Raw genomic sequence first — 26,325 nt, forward strand, 5'->3', positions numbered from 1 at the left:
AATTACACATATTTTAGGTTGACTGCACTTCTTCCACAACTCACTGACATGTTTTGAATTTCTTTATTTTCTTTGTCTCATTTTGGATAGTTTCTATTGTTATGCCTCTGTTTATTAATCTTTGTTTTTCTGTAATATTCAATCTGCTCTTAATCCCATTGAGTTAATTTTTAATCTCATGTAGTTTTCATATCTGGAAGTTTGATGTGGGTCTTTAAAAATATCTTCTACATCTTTACTTAAATTTTTGAACATACAGAATACAATTTATTCAACTCTGCTGTTTTTACAACTTTTAATAACTCTAATGTCCTTGTCTGATAATACTAACATCTATGTCAGTTCTAGGTTGGTTTTGATTGAATAATTTCTCCTTATTATGGGTCATACTTTCCCACATCTTTGCATTCCTGCTAACTTTTGACTGGATGACACACAATGTGAATTTTATATCGTTTGGTGCTGAACGAGTTTATATTCCAATAACTATTACTCAGCTGTGTTCTGGAATGTAGTTACATTTCTTGGAAACAATTTAATCCTTTTGGGTCTTGCTTCTGTGGTTTGTTAGGTGTGACCAGGGCAGTTTTTATTCCAGGGTTAATTATTTGCCATTACTGAGGCAACACCCTTCTAGAAATCACACTCGGTGCTTTTCCTATTTGATGGGTGGGCACAGACATTGTACTTAGCTCTGTGTTGCTGGTAGGCACTGTTCCCTCTAATCTTAGTTGGTTCTTTCCCCAGCTGCACGTAACTTCCTTACACACATGCCAAGTAGCAGAGGCAAACCCTTGGTACATTGCTGGTGTTGTCCCTGTGCATCTCTCTCCTCTCTGTGCTCTGATCTCCTTCACTCCCCGACCCTCAGCTCTGACTCCTCATGACAGGCAGTCTGCTGGGCTCCATCTCGGATCCTTCTCTCCACACCACATCCTGGAAACACTCTCAAGGCCATGAGCTTGGCAACCACAGGACTACCCTTGTATGTTTCCCATCTTTCAGGGATCACCTTCCTTCATTGTCTAAAGTTCAGTGGCTTGTTTCTTACACACTGCTCTCTTCTCTTGTCTCAAGCATGAGGGTAAGCCCATTTCCTAATGCTCCATCTTGGCTGGAAGCAAAAGTTTCCTGATGCTGTTTTAAAACTATTGTTATGGAAAGTTGTATAAGCATACAGAAATATACAGATTATTATGAACCCATGTGCATCCATTACCCAGTTTTAATAAATAATCAGCTCATGGCTAATCTTGTTTCATTTCTAATCTCACCCATTCCCCCACCTCCCAAATCTCAGAGTGATACCATTTCATCCATCAATATTTCAGTGTGTGTATATTTCTTAGCATAACCTCAGTAACAATATCACACCTAAAACTAATTGACAATAATTCTTTAATATCATCAAGTATTGAGCAGTGAGCTGCTTGACTAGGGAGCAGGAAGAGGCTGGGAGATTGGCAGTGAGGACACTTGGAGGGGGTTAAAGGGACACAGATCCTACTAACTGCATCACATACTCCGTTAAGAAATCCACCCACAAGCTGCTGGGGATGCCTCTTCAACGAAATTCCATTTAGTCCGTGTTATTGAGTACACGGGGCTGGGAGCCCTGGAGGAACATGCCTATCAGGGGAGCAAGGTAGAAGAACACAAAAAGGTGGGTAGCTCAGGTGGAGACATCCTCCAGAAAGACTGCAATGGATGTGGTTGGCTTTCCAGAGAGAAAGCATTTAATTTCAAGCAGCCAGTGATGGTACTTGGGGTTACAATCTTCCCTAAGGGAAAGGAAACGAGGGATCTACTTAATTGATTAGCGTGCCAGAACAGAACTACCACACATGGTCCTAATGGTCTCGGTTTGTTTCCACAAGTATTTAAATACACTCACCCGTCTAAGCAGAAAATGTTTCCTCCTGAATGGGACCATGCCAAAGGAGGTGTCTTGGAAATTGGGTCCTGGGCAGGACTTTTTTTTTGGTTATTTCAAATACGACTAATCTAATGGCAGAGCTGCCCCTGCTGGGGACAGGACAGTAGGGGGAGGAACCTGTGGTTTCATTTCAGTAACCATTTCAGTAGTCATTTCTAGATTCACAGGTAATCCCGGCTCTGGCCAGAGGCCATCAGACCTTCTCCTCTAATTCCCACTCAGGATTCACAGTCACCAGCCTGCTTTTTTCTTCCCACTCAGGGATGTGGGACTTGCTCACAGCAGCCCTCTAATCATGCAAATTTGAAAAAAGTTAGAGCAGTGAATTCTCCTGGTAAATCAGGTGACGTGTGTTCAAGACTGGGCTTCAGATCTAGCTTGACTGCAGAGAAAGGATGCTCTGGGTAAATAACTGTGGTGAGTCTGGCCTTGGGACACTTTTATTTCTCACTGTAATTAAAAGTGTGACCATTCTGGAGCCCACTTTGGTTTCCTGGGTGTTTAATAAGTTAGTGTGGCTCTTGGAGCCAAAGCATCCTGGGTCAGCCACGGCGACTGGCCAGGCTCCAGGCAGAGGGCCTTTGGGCTCCTCCCACCTGTGAAATGCTCCATGGTAGCCCTGTGGGCTTGCTGTGGGTGGATGACCAGCTGTCAGGCTAAGGAGAGACTTCTGCTAAACACATGCTCCCCTGAGTTGCCTCCATCTCTCCCCCATTTCTTGGGTGTATGCTTTGGAGCATTACTGCATTTATCCAAGTCAGCAGCTGCTGTCCCTGTATCGTAGGAACATTTTCAAAGGCCAAACGTAAAGGTTAATGGAATTACCTGTCAATATGACTGGCAAGTGATTGGGAGTTACCTCTCCATACGAGCTGGACCACCATTTGCAAATTTCCAAACTAAATATACTTCAAACCCAAGGAACCCAGTATTGGAAAAGGGTATATTTCCTCATAAACAACTCTAGAAACTTTGGTTATCAAATTACCAACTCAACTGGTAAACATACATGCATCTTAAAATACGTGGACAGCTTCCCTACATGCATATATATTTTTGAGAATACGATTTAACTCACTTGTCACCATTGTCCTTAATTTTGCAAATTCCACAAAGATTCTGAAAAATTAGACTAGGGACATGTGAGATGTTAATTTCCAGTTAATGTTTTTTCTAAATGCAACCTGGCTTCTTTGCTCAAGGATTTTTTCCCCCATGGATGGCAACATAAGTGAGGCATGGAAAGAATATCTTGGTAAAGCTGCAAGGCCTGAAATTCACAGTTACTGTTAAAGTGTGAGAGTTGCTTTCTCTTTAAGTAGGGAACTGACACTTTAAGAACTCATGTGTTTGGCCTCCCACTCGAAAATCTTTTTAACCAACTTTTAATATATGTCAAGTGGCTAGACAGTGCCTGGCACATGAATGTTAGCTATTAGTTCTAGTTTTTGAATAGTCTTTGTGGTCTCTTGAAGTGGTATTTTATTTGAAAAGTTAATTAGTCACATCATAAAATGGGTTACTCAAACATTCCTCCAGTGATTCATTAAAATTCTTCCGAATGGACATAGCATACGAAATGCTGCTACACTCTACAAGGACACAGTGGATACAGGAATCAATGGTAGGTGATCCGGTTTTGCAGAAAAACCTGGTATTTGGTGTCACAAGTGGATTCACGTGTGGTTCTGCTATGTCCTGACTATGTAACTTCAAGGAATTTTCTTGGCCTTGGTTTTCTTGCCTATACAATGGGAAAGCTAAGACTTTGTTAATGTGTTGCATGGATTAAATGAGACATCACATTTAAAGAGCCTAGTGTCTGATATAGAACAATGTACCATAAATGCTAACTACTGTCATCAATGCTACTGCTCTTGTTTTTAAGAACTTGTTTTTCTTTATATTTTATATATCCCTTTAATTTAATCAGGAAAACTCCCTTTAGATTGGTTCCATTATTATCCTTTTTTAAAAACTGAAGTATGGTTAATTTACAATGTTGTGTTAATTTCAAATGTATAGCAAAGTGATTCAGTTATATGTACATACACACATATATATGTATATATGTATTTTTTCTTTTTCAGATTATTTTCCAAAGAACTTCTAATTTAATGAGGGAAAAAAGTATGTGATCAATTATCAAATAAGACACAACCAAATATCTGTTGTAATAGAAGTCTACAAAGTTCTGAGGAATGGCAAGGAATGACCAATTCATTCCAACTCTTCCTAGAAACTTCTTTCCCGGGTATCCACTCTCTCATACCTCAAATCTTTGTTCAGATTCCATTTCTTTTAGTGAGGCCTTCTCTGACAACGCTAACTTAAAATTGCACCCATACCCGCACCTGCTCCCCTTATACGGGTTTCTCCATGGCATTAACCACTAAAATACCATCTAACTCATTTATGCTGTTTATTGTTTGTCTCCATGCACATGAGGATTTCCATCTGGTTGCTTGTTCCTGGTTCCCAGCAGCCAGATCACACTATTGAGGGGCTAGCATGTGCCAATGGTGGGGGAACAAAGTGGGCAAAACCTGGAATGGCCCCTGCTGTCATGGAGCTTGTGATCTAACTAGGAAGAGGAGCAGAATAAAGAGTGAGACAGAGTGTGTGTGGGGGGGAGTGGGCAGCACTAGACATGAGCTTAAACACAAGCACAGAGGTGGATGGTGTGTCTGGGGAGAAGGATGGTGAAGGGATGCAGTGGGAGATGAGGCAGAAGGGATGGAGCAGGGCTGGATGCTGAAGGGACTTGAGTGGCTAGTGGAGGAGTTTATTCTGCAGGTAGAGGGGATATCAGAGGAATCTGGGAAACAAAGTCACCCAAACTGACCTTTGTTTCAGAGGGACCACTTGACCAACTGGCAAAGGGAAGCCTGCGGCCAGGTGAGGACACACCCTTTCACCCAGAGGCTGACTGTTGTTCACTTCCTCTGCCTTTGTCTCTGCTTATCCCGTTGTCCCTATCCTGTCTTTTTTGCCAGATTTCTATCAGCCTCTGCTACTCTTTCTTCTCATTGGCCTTCCTCTTCTGTACTGTGATTCCCATCACTGTGTGTTTTTAACTTTTTATTTTGAAAAAAATAAATTAATTAAAAACACACAATAGTTTTTTACTTTACTCTTTTTAAAAATTGAAGTATAGTTGATTTACAATGTTGTATTAGTTTCAGATGTATAGCAAAGTGATTCAGTTATACATACATACACACATATATGTATAGATATATATACATTTTTTCAGACTCTTTTCCCTTATAGGTTATTACAAAATATTGAGTATAGTTCCCTGTACTATACAGTAGGTCCTTGTTGGTTATCTGTTTTATGTATAGTAGTGTGTATCTGTTAATCCAAAACTCCTAATTTATCCCTTCCCATCTTTCCCCTTTGGTAACCATAAGTTTGTTTTCCATGTCTGCGGGTCTTTTTCTGTTTTGTAAATAAGTTCATCTGTATCATTTTTAAGATTCCACATGTAAGTGATATCATATGATATTTGTCTTTCTCTGTCTGGCTTATTTCACTCAGTATGATAATCTCTAGGTCCATCCATGTTGCTGCAAATGGCATTATTTCATTCTTTTTTATATGAATAATTGAGTAGTATTCTATTGTGTGTATATATATACTACGTCTTCTTTATCTGTTCATCTGTCGATGGACATTTAGGTTGTTTCCATAAAAACACACAAATAGTTTAAAAAACACTACAGAGAGGGTCCATGTACCGTTCACCCAGCTTCTGCCATCACTGAAATTTTTTTACCCTTAGAAAGATCTGAGACCTCACAATGAAATAGTTTATTCTTTGAAACCCTGACTTTTAGAAAAATCTTGACCCAAATAACTTTGACAACTTAAAGAACCCACCATACGTAGGTAACCATGACCTTCCCACTTGTAAAAACAGAAGACAGGTTCCAGGGTATATGAAGGAAGGACACCCCACTGCGTCTCTCCTACTGAAAGCAGCTATTAACCTGCTACTATTACTTCATTATTACTTTACCTATAACTTCATTATTCAGAGAAGTAATGAGAGCAGGCAGACTGAGGAAGAAGACCACAGAACTGGTGGTGAGTTTATCACTTTTTATTTCCAGTCTCTCTGACATGAACTCAGGGCAGCCCAGAACACAGAAGTGGGCACTGGTTCTAAGAGGAGACCTCTCCTCTGGCTCAAGAAGCAGGAAGGGGGTCTACAATGTTCAGAGAGAGTGTAGAAGCCCCTTATTTATCTTTTTTTTCTTAAATTTTTTCCCTCAGTTCTCTTGTGCCCCAGACCTCAAGCAATCCTGTGGCAGCAATGGGAGATGGCAGGAAATCAGAACAGGAAGGCAGAGAACCTTCCTCTCTAATCAGAGGAGCTGTGGATCCCAGTGGGTGTGGTGAGCCCCACTGCTGTTGCTCTCTCTCCGGCCTCTGCTCAGCTCTGAGATGGGTGCAGTCAAATCAAGTGTGCAGGAGTACAGGGCAAACACAGCCTCAGGGTGCTGGCTGAAGGGCTGGAGAGCAGAGTCCCAGGGACGCAGAACTATCGAGGCGATTATGATAAGGCAGGAGCTTGGGAAAGCAACCCCTTAAAGTTGTTTATGAACTCTTGGGCTTACCCCTGAACTGCACATGTATGGATCTGACCCTGAATAGACTCCAGAGACTTGGAGCAGTAAAATATGGGACAGACGACTTGCCTAAGTCCCAGACTGGCCAGTAGGTGGTACATACACCAGACAGATCCAACAGCACTTCTCAAAGACTTGAAGTCGAAACCACGATCCACAGAAGTCTTGGGGAACTGAGGACTTGTGGTCTGAACCCTACTGGGTTAATTACTTCCTAAAACAAAAATAACAATATCTGCCATAAGATTTAAAAGAACAACCAAAGTCTCAAAACATAATATTCAAAATATCTAGGATACAATTGAAATTTACTCACTATACCAAAAAACCCAGGGAAATCTCAATAGCAATGCTGGGATGCCACAGATATTGAAATTATCTGACCAAGACTTTAAAGCAGTTATTATATTTTCCAACCAGTAAGAGAGAGCAAACACTCTTGAAAAATACAGAAAGTCTCAGCAAAGAAACAGAAGATATAAAGAAGAATCAAGTGGAAATGTTAGAAATGAAAAAATTCGACAACTAAAATAAAAAATCATTGGATGGGCTCAGTAACAGAATGGAGATGACAGGGGATTCAGTAAATTTATAAGCAGATCAACATAAGTTGTCCAATCTGAAAAATTGACAGAGAAATGATTGGAAAAGAAAGTGAGTAGAACTGTATCGACCTGTAAGACAATAACTAAAGGTCTAACCTTTATATCATCCAAGTCCCATTAGGAGAGGAGAAAAATGTGCAGCAGAAAAAATCTTTAAAGAAATAATGGCTGAAAGGCTGGTTTACTATTAGAAGGCAATCAATGCAATACATTATATTAGCAGTTTAAAGAAGAGAAACAACTCAATCATATCAGCTGATGTAGAAGATGCATTTGAAAAAAACTTAACAACTATTTATGATAAAACTTTCATCAAACTAGGACCAGAAAGGTATTTCCTTCACCTGACAAAGAATATCAACAAAAACCCATTCTACATAAAGCTGAAAGACTGAAAGCTTTCCCCCTAAGATCAAGAACAAGGCAAGGATGTTCCCTTTCACCACTCTTATTCAACCTTTTACTGGAAGTCTTAGCCAGTGCAATAAACAGGAATAAGTGAAGAATAAGAGTAAGGTAAGAAAAATAAATAAAAGGCATACATTGAAAAGGAAACAACGTAATTGTCTACATAGAAAATTTCAAGGAATACACACACAGACACACACTCTTGAACAAATAATTGAGTTTAGTAAGATTGCAGGATATGAGGACAACATGGAAAAATCAATTGCATGTTGATTATATACGAGCAATGAACAATTAGAAACTGAACTTAAAAAAAATACCATCTATAGAAGTTCAATTCCTCCCTAGATATATACCTTACAAAATATGTATAGGATCTGATATGCTAAAAACTACAAAATGTTCATGAAAGCACTCAAATAAGGCTTAAATAAATGGAAAATATAACTACACTGACTTCATGGGTTGGAAGACATAACATAGTTAGCATTGATTTATAGATTTAACATAATTCCAATAAAAATTCCAGCAGGAAACTTTATAGAGGTAACCCAATCCTCAAGTTTATATGGAGAGGCAAAAAAATAGGATACTTGAAACACTTTTGAAAAAGAATAATAAAGTTGGAAGAATCATGCTGATTTTAAGACTCCCTACAAAGCTATGGTAATCAAGACGGTGTAGTATTGGCAAAGGAATGGACATATCGATCAGTGGAACTGAACCGGCATCAATAAATAGTTTCCTACAAATACACTCAGTTGGTTTGTGACAAATGTGCAAAGGCAATTCAAAGGACAAAGGATAAGCTTTTCAAAAAATGGTTTGAACAACTTGTCATCTATATGCATAAAAATGAACCTTACCCTAAATCTCACATGTTATACAAAAATCAACTCAAGATGAGTCAGAGATCTAAATGAAAACACAAAAGTATAAAACTTTTAAGAGTTCACATAGGAGAAAATCTTCATGACCTGGTTATGCAAAGGTTCTTAGACATGTCATCCAAAGCATGATCCATAGAAGAAAAAAAAATGATAATTGGACTTCGTCAAAATTAAAAACTCTGCTCTGCCAAGGGCATTGCTAAGAGAGTGAAAAGTCAAGCACAGACTGGGAGAGAATATTTGCAAATCACGTAACTGACAAAGGATTTGTACTCAGAATATATAATGAACTCTCAAAACTCAACTATAAAAAAAATAGCAACCTAATTTTGCTGAGAAATTGGAAAAAGCCTTGAACAGATATTTTGCCAGAGAAAATACACAGATGAAAACTTATAACATGAAAAAAATTCAGCATCATTAGTTACTAGGGAAATGAAAACTAAAATGATGAGGAAATACCATTCTAAACCTACTACAATGGCTAAATTTTTTTTAAAAAAGCCAAGAGCTGGTGAGGATGTGGAGCAGCTAGCACTCTCACATATTTCTGGTGGAAATGCAAAATAGTACTGCACTCTGGAAAACAGTTTGGCAATTTCTTTTAAAGTTAAACATATACTTACCATGTGAACCAGCAATCCCTCCCCTGTGTTTACCCTAGAAAAATTAAAACTGTGTTCACAAAACCCCTGTTCTCAAGTGTATCGCAGTTCTAGTCTAACTGTAAAAACTGGAAACAACTGAATGCCCCCTACAGGTGAATGGCTAAACAGTCCATGGTCCATCTCTACAATGGGTACCACTCAGCAGAACAAAGGAACAAACTATGGATACGCACAACAGCTCAAATGAATCTCAAGATAATTATGCTGAGTGAAAGGAAGCCCGTTCAAAAAGATTAGGTTCTGCGTGACTCCATGTATATAAAGTTCTCGACAGAGACAAAACCAAAGTGATAAAAAACAGAGCAGGGGTTGCCAGTGCCCAGGGTTGGGGAAGGCACAGCGTTAAAGAGAGCAGGAGGGGTACTTGGGGGTGATGGGACAGTTCTGTGTTCTGAGAGCAGTAATAATAACACAAATCTATACACATGTTCAAATTCTTAGAACTGTACACAAAAAGTCATTTTCCTGTATTTTCCCTTAAAAAATAAAATTAAAGAAAAAAGAAAAGAGCTGACAACTCTTGCTTCCAATTGAAGGCTAACCAGATATCAACATCAAGGTCAGTACTAGTTGCAAAGAGGGCAACCACAGACAAGATCTTCTGCTATTGTCTGAGCATCTCTACATGCTGGTCACTCCACCTGAGCATTTACATCACAACTTCTAATGTTTATGATCACCCTGGAAAGTGGGCTAGGCTCATTGTATAGAAAAAAAACTGAGGCTTAAGGGAAATGAAATAATTTGCCCTACATCTCGTAGCCAGTAAATGTTGAGTCTGGACTTGACCCCAGCCCTTGTTGCCAATCTCACTGTAAACCTACTTCTCCATATGACTGCTCACTGAAATTAAGAAAAGCAGTGAAAGCTATCAGGGAGACATTAGAACAGCACTTTGATTCACATATATCACAAATATTCTCTAAGCATATTTTATTCTAAACCCCAAGTTTGTTTGAAATTCTGGGAGGTTCAGGGAAATTTAAAAACTACTCCCATTTTATCAGAATCCCCCAATAAGCGGCTAATTTTCAATAGGATTGAATAGTTACCTCCAGTCATGCAAATCTACAGTAATTCATATTTTTCCCTAAGTGAATGAAGGAATCATTGTAACTTAACACTACTTGACCAAGTATTTGCTAATTTCACAAGTAGGAATTTATACACATGAAGCAAAGAGTAATTGTTTAAAAATTCTCCCCTTTCACACACAGGACTCTCCTGAGAAGTTGTAATTGGTTCTTCCCACTTCTTCCCTTCACCCCACCACGAAAAAAGAAATTTCAAAAATACACAAAGTAAATCCATTTTAGAGACTGAAACTAAACATTAATTTTTATTTCATTATGATTATAGCTGAATAACTATCTCAAAACATTCTAAATATGGACTATGCACATTTTCCATGTAGTGAATGATATCTACGCTAAAAGCTTGAGGATGAATTTGCCTTCTTGCTTGTGAATTATTTTCAACTATTTTATTGGCTATTAGGTGTTTTTTCACCAAAAACTATGGCCTAAAGTATTTTTGTCTCAGCTAAGACAAAGATAAGAAGCTAAGGTCTCCAATAAAAGTGTTTTTTTGAATGTTCTCTAATTTCTGCTTTACTAAATATATTTTCTTTAAAAAATAGGTATTGGTAGATTTTGACTCAGTATGTGTAAGCTTTAATGAAAAGCAAAGCTTAGCTAATGCCTTCTGCTCTTTTACTGTAGAGAGTTGGGTGATCTACTCCATTCCCCAAAGAAAGTCAAGAATAACAAAAGTAATTTCACCATCCACACCTTCTTTTGCTTTTTTAGGAGTCCAAGTACCACCCTCGTCAGGTAAGAGAAACCTTCTTATCTTTTGTCACTGGGTTGGGGGCAGTTATGCCCAAGAGGGTGGTTGGGGGGTGGGCTGGAGGAGGCCTACCTTCCAGCAGGTCTCTGGCCAGACCAGGTTCTGCCCCCGTGGACCGAACAAAGTCTGACAGGACTGCGTCCATATCAAGAGTCATAGGAGCGTGTAGAAGGGCCGCCCAACACTCAGCCGAGGTGGGGTTTGGAAGCAGGCTAGAAACCATCCATCTGCAGGAGAGAACAGAGGGGCAAACATGATGGAGAGAAGAAACCAGTTCTGCTTGCTGTGCCATGTATTTGAGCCAATGTGGGACATTGCCTGATTGCCTGATGTGCGACAGTAAATAATAAAAGTCAGACTCAAATGTCATCCCTTTGTAGCTGCCACAGGAGAGAGGGGGCATTCCCAGCTCAGTGCTTCCTACTTTGCGTTCTGTCAATTTCAGTGACTACCGATTGAAAAGAAGATAGACTAGGTTGGTCTAGAAAAATTAAACACCTGATCTTAAGATTCATTTGGAGTCGCTAGATTTCTAATCCTCTTCCAAGTTATGCAGACGTGTAACACTTCCACAAATGTAATTGTGTTGCCACTATATCCCACCTACGCCTTTATCACTGACCCATCCCTGTGCCCACCTCAGCCCTCCCCCTCACTTGGCTCTCAGGAAAGACTCCACGTCAATCCAGAGTTGACAGAAATACCACACTTGCTGAAGAGGATAAACCATTCGTCAACTTTCCAAGAGTTGTCATACTCACAACAACAATCCAACAAAATTCATAGAGCTCTCAGATTTCCTAGGCAGAATAATCCCAGTTAGGGGGATAAAACAGTGCCCTGCAGCTTGACCACAGGCCGACTGTGCCAGCCGGTTTCTGGGCAAAAACAACCAGCACACAGCATGTGAGGGTGACTCCCACCAGTGAACCAGGGCCACCAGTGGTAACACAGTCATGCCTGATAAAGCACAAATGCACCCTCTGTCTCCATCAATAAGGGGCTGGCAAATTATGGTCCACCACTTGACTTTGTGAATAAAGTTGTATTGGAACCAGCCACGACCACTCGTAGTACTGTCTGTGGTCGCTTGTGCACGTGGCTGAGTCGAGCAGTTAAAACAAAGACCATAAGGCCCACAGAACCAAACATACTGGACTTCCCTGGAGGTCCAGTGGTTAAGAATCTGCGCTTCCACTGCAGAGGGCACGGGTTTGATCCTTGGTCAGGAAACTAAGATCCAGCATGCCATGCAGTGTGGCCATAAATAAATAAATAAATAAATAAATAAAATAAAGAGATCAAATTAAAATAAAAAAACTAAACATATTTACTATTTGGACCTTCACAGAAAGTTTGCTGAGTAAAGATGATGGAAAATGTTATCCTAATGAGCATGTAATTAACTTTACATGTCGTGGGGTGAGTTTAAATCCCATGCTATTGATGAGTGTCCCGTTCCTTTTTCAAGATAAGCACTTGGATGGGCTCTGCTCAGAGGGCTAGGTCTGTGCTGACTGCTGCTGCTTTAGAGCCAGAAATGTTGGCCTAATCTCAGCCCCAGCTCTGCCCCTGTGATGAGCTGTGACACACTGTGTAACTTCTCTGAGTCCACCTGAGCATTTGTAAGAGTTGGGGAAATAAGCTCATCGAAGGCGCCAGGATGGAGGAATGAGACAGTGGGGCCTGTGACCTCAGAGACATTCACTGTTACTACACCAGCTTGCACATGGCTCTGACTGGGGTGTGATTTTTGAGTTGGTGTGGCTCGAAAATAAGAAAATGCTTTGACCTAATGTATATGGTTCCAATTAGAAGATTGCTTTCTTCCTTCTCTCCATGTACTGGGGCCTCGGCCAGGAGAGCCTCTTCTTTGGTCACTGCCACCTGGGGGACAAAGCAGAAGATAAGAGCATGTTACTCTCCTGACAGTCAGCCAGAGGCTGAGGCTTTGCTTCGTGCCACGGGAGGTGCACCTGGGGCTCGGCTGACTGCCTGCATCAAGCCCGCTGCCTTCCTGGGCCCTACAGGCACCTGCTTACTGGGCGGCCATCACCTCCCACGTCTGGGGGCTTCTGCAAGGGGGGTGGTGTCTCAAATTTCTTCCTTGTAGCGAGTACTTATATTTCAGTGAGGATCCCTTTCCCATTACAGAGCTGTTTTCAACCTTAATAGTAAGCACCCAATCAACACATTGAATCTTGCATGTTTTTATTGTTGTAACACATACATAACATGAAATTGACCATTTTAACCATTTTAAGTGTGCAGTTCAGTGGTATTAAGTACATTCTGCATTATTGTGCATCATCGTCACCACCATCATCTTCAGAACTTTTTCATCTTCCCCAACAGAAACTCTGTCCGCATTAAACAATAACTCCCATTTCCCCCCTCTCCCAGCCCCTGGAAACCACCACTCTACTTTCTGTTTCTGAATTTGATGGCTCCAGGAGCCTCCTATCAGTAAATCACATAATATCTGTCCTTTGGTGACTGGTTTATTTTGCTCAGCATGGTGTCTTCAAGGTGCATCTGTGTTGTAGCAGGTGCTGGGATTTCTTTCCTTTTTAAGGCTCATCTTAGTTCAGGATGCTGTCACAAAATGCCACAGACTGGATGGCTCAAACAAGGGACATTGATTTCTCACAGTTCTGGAGGCCGGCAAGTCTGAGATCAAGGTGCCAGCAGCTCCGGTGTCTGGTGGGAGCCCACATCCTGGCTTGTAGATGCCACCTTCTCCCTGGGTCCTCACGTGGCAGAGTGAGCAAGCGCTCTGGTGTCTTCTCAAAAGGGCACTAATTGCATCATGGGGGCTCCATCCTCATGACTTCACCTAAACCCAAACACCTCCTGCAGGCCCCACCTCCTAATACGATCACATTGGGGGTTAGGGCTTCAACAAATGAATTTTGCGAGGACACAGCATGCAGGCCACAACAAGGCTGAATAATAATCCACCATATGGATGGATCACACCTTGTTTAGCCATTCATCCGTAGCTGGACCCTTGGTTGTTTCCACCTTTTGGCTGTTGCGCATAACTCAACCTAAATCATTTCTACACTTACACCAGGTCGCCACCCTGGGACCAAGACTGGCTTTCACCAGCGCTGCAATGCAGATTCATGCCCACACCTCCTCCTCTGTGCCTTGTCCTCCACACAGACAGAAATTAAAGGGTGGGCCTCAAATGACCTTTTCGCCACATTCAAGTACAAACATTTGCGTGCAAGAGGCTAATGTGTACTTCCCCTTGAAGACTTATTTCTTAAACCTAATGCCGCTGAGGCCACACATTCACGCACTGTGACGACACAGGAGGAGCCAGGCCAGTGGGGACACGGGCTCCCAGCCACCTTGGCCGTCCCCACCCCCACTGCCCCATGCCAGCCCTCCAGAGAGCACTGCTGGGCCCCTCGACCTGCCTTGCATGGCCAAGGCATCCCTGGCCCGTTCTAGCCCTGTGAGGGCCAGGGTGGCCATGTCCCGGCTCTGCATCTTGGCCCTTGGACAGAACTTCTCTGAGGGTCTTGCCTCCTGCCATGGGGACAGGGGTGTGTCAAGCTGTTCCCGCTGTGGCTTTGCCTTAGGAGAGGCAGTGCAGTCTGGGGATGGGGCTTGGTCCTGGAATCAGTCTCTCGGTGCCAAAGTGGCTCCACCACCACTGCCTGTCTGGCCTCAGTACACTGTTTAAGTTTCCTCATTGGTGGATTAGAATCATAATAGTACCTCTTAGCCGATCTAAAGTTTGAAGGAGTTAGTGCATGAAACACACCGGCCCACAGCACATGCTCAGTAAATGTGAGCTATTATCCAACCGGTGACGATAAGGACAACACTCTCCTGCCCAGGTCTCCACTGAGGAACAGAACTGCTGCCTCTGGAAGCGCACAAGAGCTAGCCTGGATGACGGAGGGGATGCATGTGTTCTCACTGCTCTCGCCCAGTCCCGCTGGAAATACCAGCAATTTGCTAATTGATTATGTGTAGGCATGGATGCAGACAGGCAGGTGCCTGTTCCCGAGAGCACCAGAGGCATGGTGTGCCCCTACCTTGCCGAGTATCACTGTTCATGCACAGGCAGGATGACCGGCACCCTCTTTCCTGGCTGTGCCCCAGTCCCTGAGTCCAGGGCAGATGGATGCGGAGGCCTGGAAATGCACAGTGGGACGCTGTGGAGAGCCCAGGCAGGGGGGTCATGGGAGCTGCTTCTGCACCCACCAACCAAGCTCATCCTGGAGCCTCCGTCCCCTTCCCTGCAAAATACAGCGCTTTGGCTAAGTGAGCTAAGGACCCTTTCTGTTGTAACATCCTGTGGTTTGAATGTCTCAAAAAAGAGAGGAGAGCAGAAGTTTCTGGTTGTTATGTGAAAATGGATAAAAAATGAAACTGAGACTCCTTCCTTCCATTTCTACATAGCCATGAACTTGCCCTTCTCCTGCTCCCGGCCGCCCTGTGAGGAAGACTCCACATGTGCGGGGGTGTCTCTGTGGCTTATGCAGCAGGTACAGTGAACACAGCATTGTTCCCTTGAGGCCATGGTGGGGGGCCGCCAGCTGCCAGCTCCCTTCCCAAGGGCCACCTATGTGCCTATAAGGGGGCTGTACCCTTGGCTCTGGTCACAAACCACCAGCATGGGGGCAACTCTCTGAGAATCAGAGGAGTCACTAACCATGTCCTGAGGACCAGGCCCCTGGCTAGGCATTTTCCTAAAAACATTTTGGGGGACACGCTCTTTATCCTTGAGTAGGTATTTTAAAAAATAATTTATGTGCTCTTTAAAAATATATGTTATACATTTTAATATATGATTTTATTTATTTTTTTAAATTGAAGTATAGTTGATTTACAACATTGTGTTAGTTTCAGGTGTATAGCAAAGTGATTCAGTTTTACATATATATAAATATATACATATATATATTCTTTTTCAGATTCTTTTCCCTTATAGGTTATTATAAGATACTGAGTATAGTTCCCTGTGCTGTACAGTAGGTCCTTGTTGGTTATCTATTGAGAAGGTATTTGCATGATTCCTCTCTGTGTGTGAGGTGATGGAGGTTTGAGAAGGGAGAGCTGGGTGGCGCTGAAGGGATGTGCTCTGGTCTTCCTCTTGGGACAAGAGCTGTCCTTGGCCTTTTACCTTCCCCTCAACAGGCAGTGAGACTGGGGTGGCCGCTCTTCTGCTGGGAGCCCTGCGAGGGTCACCCGGGAGCCCAGAGCACAGAGGTCCTTCCCAAGCCCTTCTGTCTGGGCAACTGCAGCCTGGCCTAGCCTGTCACAACCCCTGGCCCACTCCCTCCCTCCTGGGTCCCTGATTCCCTGAGGCCACAGTCCTGGGAGGATGTCCTGCACATTCACAGGTGCTCTGGACTGTCTGTCACATCGAGGATGTCTTTTGTGCGGCTCCCCTCAGTATCCTGCCTGACTCCTGACCAACCCCAGCCGTGCTCGGTCCCAGCGGTGCTGCCCTAACCCCTGTGACAGTGTAAACTCTGTCATGCTACACACGCAGGGACCCCAACTAGATAGGACAAAAGCTATTGCCACGGAGACGCCCTCATAACATGCAGATCTCTCTTGCGCGCGCGCGCACACACACACACACACACACACACACACACACACACACACACACACAGAGGACTGTGCACGTCACACGTGGTGGCTGGGGGCCAGGCTCATCCACAGGCTGGGCTATTCCACACTTTGGGAAATATTGATAAAATGGAAATAATGCTAAAAATGCACTTTCCTCACATTTTATTATGCATTAGGCTTTTGTTCCTTATTAAATCAGCAAGTTGATGTCAAGTTTAAATGATAAGCTCCTTAAATGATAAGGTTTATATAACCAAATAGAGTAAAGAACCGTCCAACTTCCTAGAAAGCACTCCACACATTTATTTGTTTGCTTCTTTCTTTGGGTAAGTTAGTTTCATTAAATATGAGAACGTGGGCCAGTTTTGGATTTCTCCCTGAGAACCCCCAAGGTTTCGAACCAACAAATGCACAACACCAAGAGTGAACCCTGATGTACATTATGAACCCTGGTTGATGAGGATGTACCAGTGTAAGTTCATTGATTGTAACACATGTATCACTTTGGTGTGGGATGTGGACAGCGGTGGAGGCTACGTGTGTGGGGACAGGAGTGATATGGGAACTGTCCACACTTTCTGCTCAACTTTGCTGTGTACTTAAAACTGTTCTAAAATTTGTCTGTTAACACTAGTTTATATATAGTTTTCTACCGTTTCCTTTAATGCTTCTGGATCCTGACTCTTAATCTGAAAAAAAAATTCCCATTACCAGATTATAGAGGAATTCACTCATGTTTCCTTCTACTAACTGAAGGGTTTTATTTTTTATATTGAAAGCGCTGATGCAGTTGGACTTGATCTTGGTGCATCAAGTGAGGAATGGATCCAGTTTTATCATTTTCCCTGTCTATCCAGCTATTCTAATACCACTTAGGAAAAAAAAAAAAACTCATCAGTGGGGAAGCCCCTCTGATTTCAGATGCCTTCATTGTTATATGGTAGGTTTGCATACACAATTGCGTCTATTTTTGTATTTTCCTGTTATATTTATGCCTAGGTATCCATAAAAGGTATCTTTTCTCCCATTATGTGTATTAACTGGTTATCATATTTATAAACAAAGCTGTTCTGGCTGTTAAATTTATATCCTGCTCTTTTACTAAATTCTTAATTAATGTTTGCAGAAATTTATCCATAGGGTCTTTTTTTTCACTTATTTTTGGTTTGCTATACAATCACGTCATATGCAAACAGAGACTGTGTTACTCTGAATTTTCAGTTCTTAAGCCTCTGTTTTCTCTTACCTGATCAAATTGACTAATTCAATATAATATTAACTATTCATAGAGGTAATGGGCATCTTTGTTTTGCTCCTAACTTTAGTGGTATTGCCACACTGAGTAAGATGCTGGCTGGCTGCTGGCTTTTGGGCTATACACACATGTGTACATATGTTTAGAAAGTACCCATATACCTTACCGAATAGTTTTATCATGGATGGATGTTGACTTTCACATGATATTTTTCTTAAGATCTATTAATAAACTTCTAATAGTAAACCTTACTCATACTTCTGGACTAAATCTCCTTTAATCATTCATTGGTATTTCTTTTCTTGTGTGCTTTTTTCTTTAGTTTGCTAGTTTTTATTTAAAATTCCTATGTTGATATTAATGCATTAGCTTGATACACGGTTTTTATTTTTATGTGCAATCTTTGTCAAGTTTTACGTCAACATTCTACACACAGAGCAAAATCAGAAGTTTATCTTCCTTCTCAATTCTCTTGCAATAACCTAAGTAGCATTGGAGTCACCTAATATTTGAATGTTTGGTAGATATTCCCTGTGAATCAATCTGTTACTGATGCTTCTTTTGGAGGGAACCCTTTACAACCTCCTCTATTTTTTTCCCTATGGAAATTACTCTGTTTAGACTTTCTATTTCTATAGGATTCAGTTGTATTAGATTGTACTTTCCTACAGATTTATTCCATTTCATCTTGGTTTCCAAATTTATTTGAAAGGAGTTGGACAATGAAAAACATTCTTCCCATGGGTATAAATCCTCTCTATAGCTAAATGAGGAAAATAACTACGATTTGCCAAGGGCCCAGGATGATGTTGAGTGTACTAAGGACTTTATGGGTGGGTTAACTCTCATTCAGACAACAACTCCGCAAAGCAGGTGGCTCTGTTCCATTTTACTGAATATCAGAGGGCCCAGTAGCAGAGTAATGATTCCCACAAAGACCCACTTAGACCTAAGGTCGCCATTCACCAACCCTTTATAATGGTATGGGGTCTTCAAATGTTCTCATGTCCAAATGTATGGTGCCTTTGAAACACAGTATGTGCAACGATGTATGATCAGAAGTAAAACATTTCCTTAGTAGACACTCAATCACACCTTTTAATGATTTTTCTCCCAAGATGGAAAGATGGAAAAAAGTCTCTCCTAAAATTTATATTTTTGGTAATAGTACTGAGTGTAGGATCTACTGAGGTTTTCTATTGTGTGCATGGAAATGACATGTTAATAATTGAAACCTCTAATTCTTCAACAGTTCTTAACATGAGAACAGATGTACAGTTGTCATCACACTCAAGGCTCAAGATCCCCAAAGAGTTACAGACTGTTCTTTCCATGCTGCTTCCCACCTTGAACTCAAATTAAAGACAAGACAATTAGAGAATCCACAAGAAATAATAATCACTCATTTTGAAGATAATACTTGAACATGGAAGTACATTTTTAAGGCCATGAGACATAGTGGTACTTATTCTGACCTGTAGAGGACAGCGACATCCCTGCAACTGTGGAAGGTGCCCACACCCAGGAATGATCACCTTCCAAGGGCACTTGGATGTCAGAGCATAACTGCATCCTTGCAAATCTCCAGCAGAGCTTCCTGCACAATTCAAGCCTCTAGCACTGGAATGCTTGCAAGACCCCCTCGCTTTGAAGGATTTATGCTTTTATTCTCCAGCCTCACAAATATAGCTGTTACACAGGCATAAAATCTATGTCTGAACCAGACTAATGTGGCATCAACAAGGGTTTAAAAAGATCCAAACAACTCACTAATCAGGTTTATACTTCTACTATTGATTTCAATCATTTTATTCAGATCTTCTGGGAAAAGATGTACTTGCTATCGAGTTAAAAGAGTCTAAAAAAAAGCCTAAAGGGTCAGGCTCCTTCCATGGCCTCATGACAAGAGAGGAACACTTCAAGCATGTGTATAGGTCCTGGGCTGCCACTGCTGACCTATTTGCCTCCTTCTCTCTCTGAGGGTTGTCCTGGAGGGCAGGGTGATTTTTTGCATTAACATCACCATGAGCTGGAATATATCAGGTGTTAAACAAATCTGCTGAGTGAACAAACAAAATAAAAACATTAAATCCAAGTTCCTACTCCATTCTGATGGGTAAACACGAAAATAAACATAATTCCACTCAGACTGGTATAAATACTATAATATGATTTATAAGCAAAATCATTAGGATACTAGAAAGGGGGCAGTTCCTTCTGCCTGGCAGAATGAAAAAGGCCAAATGTAAGATGAGTTTTTGAGGAGGATTTAGGAAGGCTGAAAAGAAGACATTCCAAGCTCGGTGAACACCATGAGCACAGGCCAAGAGGCAAAAACACACTTGCATGTCCCCAGATCCAGAAATACCATGAGCAGGAGAGCTGTGGGCATGGAGACTGCAGGTAAAGGTCAGGGTCAGACCCACTGGCTGCCAGGGTGAGTATCTGGACTCTAACATGAGGCCAGTGGGAAACTGCTGGGAGTTTCTGAGTAGAGAATGGATAGGTGCTGTGCTAGGAAAACAAAGACACAAAAATTTGGTAACAGAGTGAAAAATGGATCAAGAGTGTAGAAAGAAATGGAAAGGTACTCATTCATTTTCTTAATAGACTTTACCAGCCTACTGTACCAGCCTACTGTTGGTCAAGTCTTGGTTTATCAGGTCGCAGTGGAGAACCCTTGAGTTTTGGAGACTGACAACATTCCTAGTACCAGGGGATGAATCCTTCATTATACTAACTCAAAACAAACTAGGAATAGAAGAAAACTTCCTTTACTTATTAAAGGCTATTCCAAACTTATAACAATTATCCTACCTAATAATGCAAACTTTAGGAGCAATGCCATCAAAGTTCAGAACAAGCCCATGACCAAGTCTTAGAACAAACGAGAACATTTTAAATGGATGGAACAAGACCAACACACAAAAATCAATACCTTTTTTACATACTAACATTAGCCAGTTAATCATTTTTATAAAAAACAAAAAAGATCCATTTCATTAAAAATTTCCATAATTAACTAGGGATCACACAAGAAACATGAGAGAAACTTTTTTTTTGGACAGAAAACAATCTTTACTGAAGGAAAGAAAGAAAAATGAATGGATGGGAAGACTATATTTTTAAGATTCTAATTCTTACAATAAATTCAATGCCATCATAACAGAATTGTTATGGAATTTGAAAGTTTCTAAAACTTAGAAGAATAAAGAAGCAAGAAATTCCAAAGCACTTTTGATAAAGTTCAAAGTGGATGCAGAAGTGTGTTCCATCACATGTCAAACATAAAGTACTTGATTAAAGTAGTGTGGAAAGGGGCAGACAGAGACCAATGAGAGAGGATGGAAAATGTGTGTGTGTGTGTGTGTGAGAGAGAGAGAGAGAGAGACAGAGACAGAGAGAGAGAGAAAGAGAGAGAGAGCTCTCCATGCTACCCACACTGGGCTGACATATGGCAAAAAATAAAACTGTACTTTGTTAAAGCACCAGGATTTGGGGAATGTTTGTCATAGCATTTAGCCTGCCCTGACTCATACAGAAAGCCTTCTTAAGATACAAAAAGCAAAAGCCCATCACAGAAAAATTTGATAAAACAAATAACAGCAAAAATGCCAAATCAATAAACAAACTTCTGAATGACAAAAAAAATCCTGTAAAAACTTCAAAGTTAGATAGAACAGGAGAAAATTTTGGAAAATATATAATAAACAAGGGATTGACATTCAGAATAGATAATGAACATATCCGAATAATTAAAGACACATGGAACAAGAAAAATTTGGCAAATTTTATGAATGTGCAGTTTACAGGAAGCTCACATGACAAATCAGTATATGGAAAGGTAATCAACCTTAGTAATAATGAGGGGAATACAAATTAAACAATAAGATAACCATTAACCATGCCCACCCAACCCCTACCCCACCAGAATGGCCCCTCAAAAAATTAAGTTTGAAAAGATCAGCTCTGGTGAGGTGAAATGGGTCCTTTTTTCCACCACTAGGGGGAATATATGGGGCTCATGGTGAGTTCAGTAGAGGGCATTTTGTTCAGTATATAATTTTTTAAATGTGAATAACCTGTAGCTCTGTAATTCTGCCTTTTGGTATCTTCCATAGAGTCAGCCTTGCTCAAGTGCACAAGGATGTGTGAATAAGGATGTTCCTTGCAGCACGGCTGGAAATATCCAAAATGAATGGCAAAGGGGAACGGCTGCATCACCTATGGCACCAGGACATGACCTGTCTCAGAGGTGTCAATATGAAAATTTCTCTAAGGCACATGAGAATGTCCATGTATTATAGAGTAATTAAAAGTATTGAAGGGAAAAAGAATCTCATGTGTAGGAAAATGTCTGAAGGAGGTACAGCACTCCTTTTACTTTCTGGCCTTCTGAGCTCTCTGCCCTTGTGCTTATATAATACACATTACTTGAAGCATTGTTTTCCAAGGAAACTATTCAATTAGGTAAGCAAGAAATGACAGGTGGGCTCAAGTATGGAAGCAGAAGGGAACAAGAGAAAGGAAAGGCTCAGATTGGTCAGGCAGTGATGGGAGTTGGAGAAGCAAAGAAGAAAGGCCGGGCCGATTGGACCTGGGTGCTGACATTCTCTGCAAGAATGACCTTTGGACGGTCACTAAAGCCCCTTGAATCTATTTCCTCATCTATACAGGGGGGAATATACCACACCTTCCTTAGAATTTTGTTAAGATTAACTAAAATAAAAATATTATCCCTCCCTCCCTCCCTTCCTTCCTTCTCTATTTCTACCCACCCACATATCTGCCTACTCACCTATCTACCTACCTAACTGTCTACCTTTCAATCTCTCTCATTTTCTGTTTGGCTACCTGTCTATCTGATTATATGTTTATCTATCTCACTATATATTCATATAAATATCTGTCTTTCTCACTGTCAGTCTACCTCCCCTTTTCCTGATTTTCTATCTATCTTACTACTATCTGTCTATCTGACTGTTTATCTAATCTAGTAACTGTCTGTCTATCTGCTGGTCTCTATGTCTGTCTGTCTTTCAACGCATTTGTCTATCTACATATATATGTCTGTCGATGTATTCATCTGATTTTCTGCTTTTATCTGTCTGTCTGTCTGAATGTCTATCTGTCTGTCCACCTTCTTTTATCTTTCTCTCTCCCTCTACATCTTTAGGTCTATCTGTTTTACTGTCTTTCTGTTGATCTAATTTTTCTCTATCAATCAATCTATTTATCTATCTCTGCCCTGCACAGTGATTGACACAGACTAGAGCCTCATTAACTGTTAGTTTATCTTCCCCCTTCATTTTCTTTCATTTCTTTATTTCTACATTTCCATAATCAACTGCTGTTAACTGAGCCCTTTCTCTGTGTTATGTGCCAGGCATACAATCCAAAATCAGGCCTGGGCTCTGCCTTCAAAGAGTATTCAGGCTGGTGGCTGAAAGGAACAAATTAAAGAAGCAGTGACATTATGTGGTGCTTAGTGCTATGAGAGAGACAAGCCTGTCCTTCGTTGGCATGGAGGAGACAATTAGGGGGTGCTGAGGAAGTTACCTCTCATCTGCAAACCACAGAAGAACGAGGAATTTTGCAACTGAAGAGGAAGAGACCTGGTCTTCATGTGAGTGTGGGTGGAGGAAGTATGGACAGAGCCAGAAAGATAGAACAGGATGTTTACAGGCCTGGAGATCAACAGAGCAAGTACATATTCCAGGAACAAAACTGTAGGGAGCTCACAAAACTCAGACAACAAAAGAGACCAACCATGGCCAAAATAAGTGGTGAGATGTACTGTTTGCATGGATTGTAAAATACAATACAGTTGTCAATTACCCTCAAATCATCTACAAATTTAATGCAATCCCATTCAACATCCCAGCAGGATTCTTTGTAGACATGGACAAGCTGATTCTAAAACTTATATGGAAAGATGAAGGAACCAGATTAGCCAAAACGATTTTGAAAAAAGAGGAGAAGTTGGAGGATACACGCTACCCGTTTAAAAATGCATTATAAACCTACTGTGGTCAAGACAGCGTGATATTTGGGAAAGGACAGATACACAGTTCAACGGAACAGAATACAGATAACTGAGATTTTGAAAAAGGTACAGAGGCAATCAATGGGAAAAGGACAGACTTTTCAAACAGTGGTCCTGGAACAAATGGACAGTCATATGCAAAAGCAAAGAGACAAAAACACCTCAATCTAGACCTCACACCACATATAAAAATTAACTCCAAATGAATTACAGACCATGTGTGTGTGTATATTTAGGTGTTCACCTGTGAGTTTGTGCATATGTTCAGGAGTATGTGTGTGTGAGCTTCTGTGTGTCAGTATGTGTGTGTACTTGTGTTTATGTTGGGTGTGGATGCATATACGTGTGTTTGCGTGAGTATATATGCACGTTTGCATAAGTGTGTGTGTGTGTGTGTGTGTGTGTGTGTGTGTGTGTGTTAAGGAGGAGGTGGGGAATGCTGTCTAAGGCATTGGTCCCCAACCTTTTTGGCACCAGGGACCGGTTTCGTGGAAGACAATTTTTCCATGAACAAGGGGTGGCTCAGGTGTAATGCAGGCAATGGGGAGCGATGGGGAACAGCAAGTGAAGCTTCGCTTGCTCGCCCGCCGCTCACCTCCTGCTGTGCGACTTGGTTCCTAACAGGCTGTGGACCGTTAACAGTCGGCGGCCCAGGGGTTGGGGACCCCTGGTCTAAGGGACATTTAGATAGAAGTTCCAGTGAGCTGGACATTTACACTTGGAAGTTTCCAGCATACTTACAGTAAGTGAAAAAAAGGGAGTAGATGTCATAGTTCTTTTCCATTAAAACATAATTAAATTTCACAAGCACAGGAGAATTTCAGCTTTTGGGCTTTTTAACAGGCTCCTATTAGTTGAATATTCACGTGTTAGTGACTGGTAAAATTCAGTCTTATCTAAGTTTCTATCTCTCCAAACAGAACAAGCCAGTTTACCTAAACAAAGGAACAAACAAATAAAAAGGAAAAAGACATTTATAGACATCCATCAACCTGGATGGCTCTGAACATTTTATAATAGCTGACATTGAGATAGGTAGATTTTTAAGAACCCAACCAGCTTCCTATACTAACCTGACAAATTTATGAACTGAACGTGTTTAAGCTACTAATTGTGTTGTTTGGATACCCGAGTTCCAATCTTTAGTCACTAGGAACACTTATCTTAAAATACAAATGCACACAGGCCTGCAAATAAACTGGGACAATCAATTTCATCCCCGGCTCTCACTGCTTCACCTTTGAAATGAGGATAGCAATTCCTGTTTTACACGGTGATTCAGTTATACATATATATATACTTTTTCAGATTCTTTTCCCTTATAGGTTGTTATAAGATATTGAGTATTGTTCCCTGTGCTATACTGTAGGTCCTTGTCATCTATTTTACATACAGTTGTGTGTATATGTTAATCCCAAACTCCTGATATTATCCCCCACCCCCTTTCCCCGGTGGTAACTGTAAGTTTGTTTTCTATGTCTGTGGGTCTATTTCTGTTTTGTAAATAAAAAAGAACTCATAATTTTTAAAAGGTTGTTTCTATACTTAAATGGATGCATACGAAGTTAAAGATATGGGATCAACTGTTTGAGTTAAGAAAGAAATGGCATTTTTAAGCAGAAAATATATACGCCCAACTCCCCCGAGGAAAGAATGGTGAAACCAATTTCACTCAAACACGAAGCATTGGCTCAAGACCAAATAAGAAGCATTGCAGCTTTGGGGGAAATGTCAGAGCACGTTTGAGGCAATTGATTTCAATAATTCTTTTTCTTTTTGTTGGGAGGACAACCCCCCCAGGCACTGCTGACCCCCCCGGGAAGACGGGGGGATTGTGACCACCCTGCTAGAGAGTGGGAGTGAACACCTGACCCTGAGACCCTGGAACCTTGGAGCCCACGGGCTGACACTTCACATGGTTGGAGCACAGCACCCCCACGCCATGGCCCTACAGTTTGGCACCAGTGGGCAGAGCCTGGTCCCCCAAGTGGACCTCAGGCCCCCGGCTCCGCCACCCTTCCTCACGGCCTGGATATGCCAGCTAGCCCGGGGCGGTTGCAGGGTCCATCCTTCCTGGGGAGGTGTGGGTGTGTGTGACACAGACAAATACAGTGCGCTGATCACACTTGCCCCAGAAAAACGTGAGCTCCTATAGGACTCAGGCAAGCAGCTGCAGGAGAGGAACCCCCCTGCCACCCCAACCGCCGCAGCTCCCGTCAGGGGCGAGGAAGTGGAAAAAGGGGAGTAGGAAGAGAGGGACTCAGGGTCCCGGCCCAGGGCTGCCAGGGAGGCCCCCCGCGAGGCCCAGGACCTGCCAACCTCTGGGAGGAGGCTTCTCCAAGAGGGGCTTCTCCCTGGCTTCAAGCCGCCTCCGTGCCATCCTCAAGCACACTGGTCAGAAGTGTGCCTCTTACACAAAACCAGGTAA

General features: G+C 41.6%; 1 protein-coding gene and 1 long non-coding RNA gene across 7 annotated transcripts in view; one reads left to right on the forward strand and one right to left on the reverse strand.

Annotated features, from left to right (window-relative positions):
* Positions 1–26,325, forward strand: part of LOC309624921 — a 999,471-nt gene that overhangs the window by 204,349 nt on the left and 768,797 nt on the right. The gene's annotated exons all lie outside the window — the stretch shown is intronic.
* The window catches only part of LOC309624910 (OTU domain-containing protein 7A), a 384,496-nt gene that overhangs the window by 157,464 nt on the left and 200,707 nt on the right, over positions 1–26,325 (reverse strand). For 2 of the 5 annotated variants that reach the window (XM_082383631.1, XM_082383630.1), the window contains exon 2: positions 11,065–12,879. In XM_082383631.1, the coding sequence (XP_082239757.1) occupies positions 11,065–11,395 (331 nt within the window). In that variant the 5' untranslated portion in view covers positions 11,396–12,879. Of the gene's footprint in view, positions 1–11,064; positions 12,894–26,325 lie in introns of those variants that run through there. The other 3 variants (XM_082383633.1, XM_082383634.1, XM_082383632.1) reach the window with 3 other exon arrangements.

Source organism: Balaenoptera borealis (assembly GCF_965194805.1).
Source record: "Balaenoptera borealis genome assembly, chromosome: 3".
Lineage (NCBI taxonomy): Eukaryota > Metazoa > Chordata > Mammalia > Artiodactyla > Balaenopteridae > Balaenoptera > Balaenoptera borealis.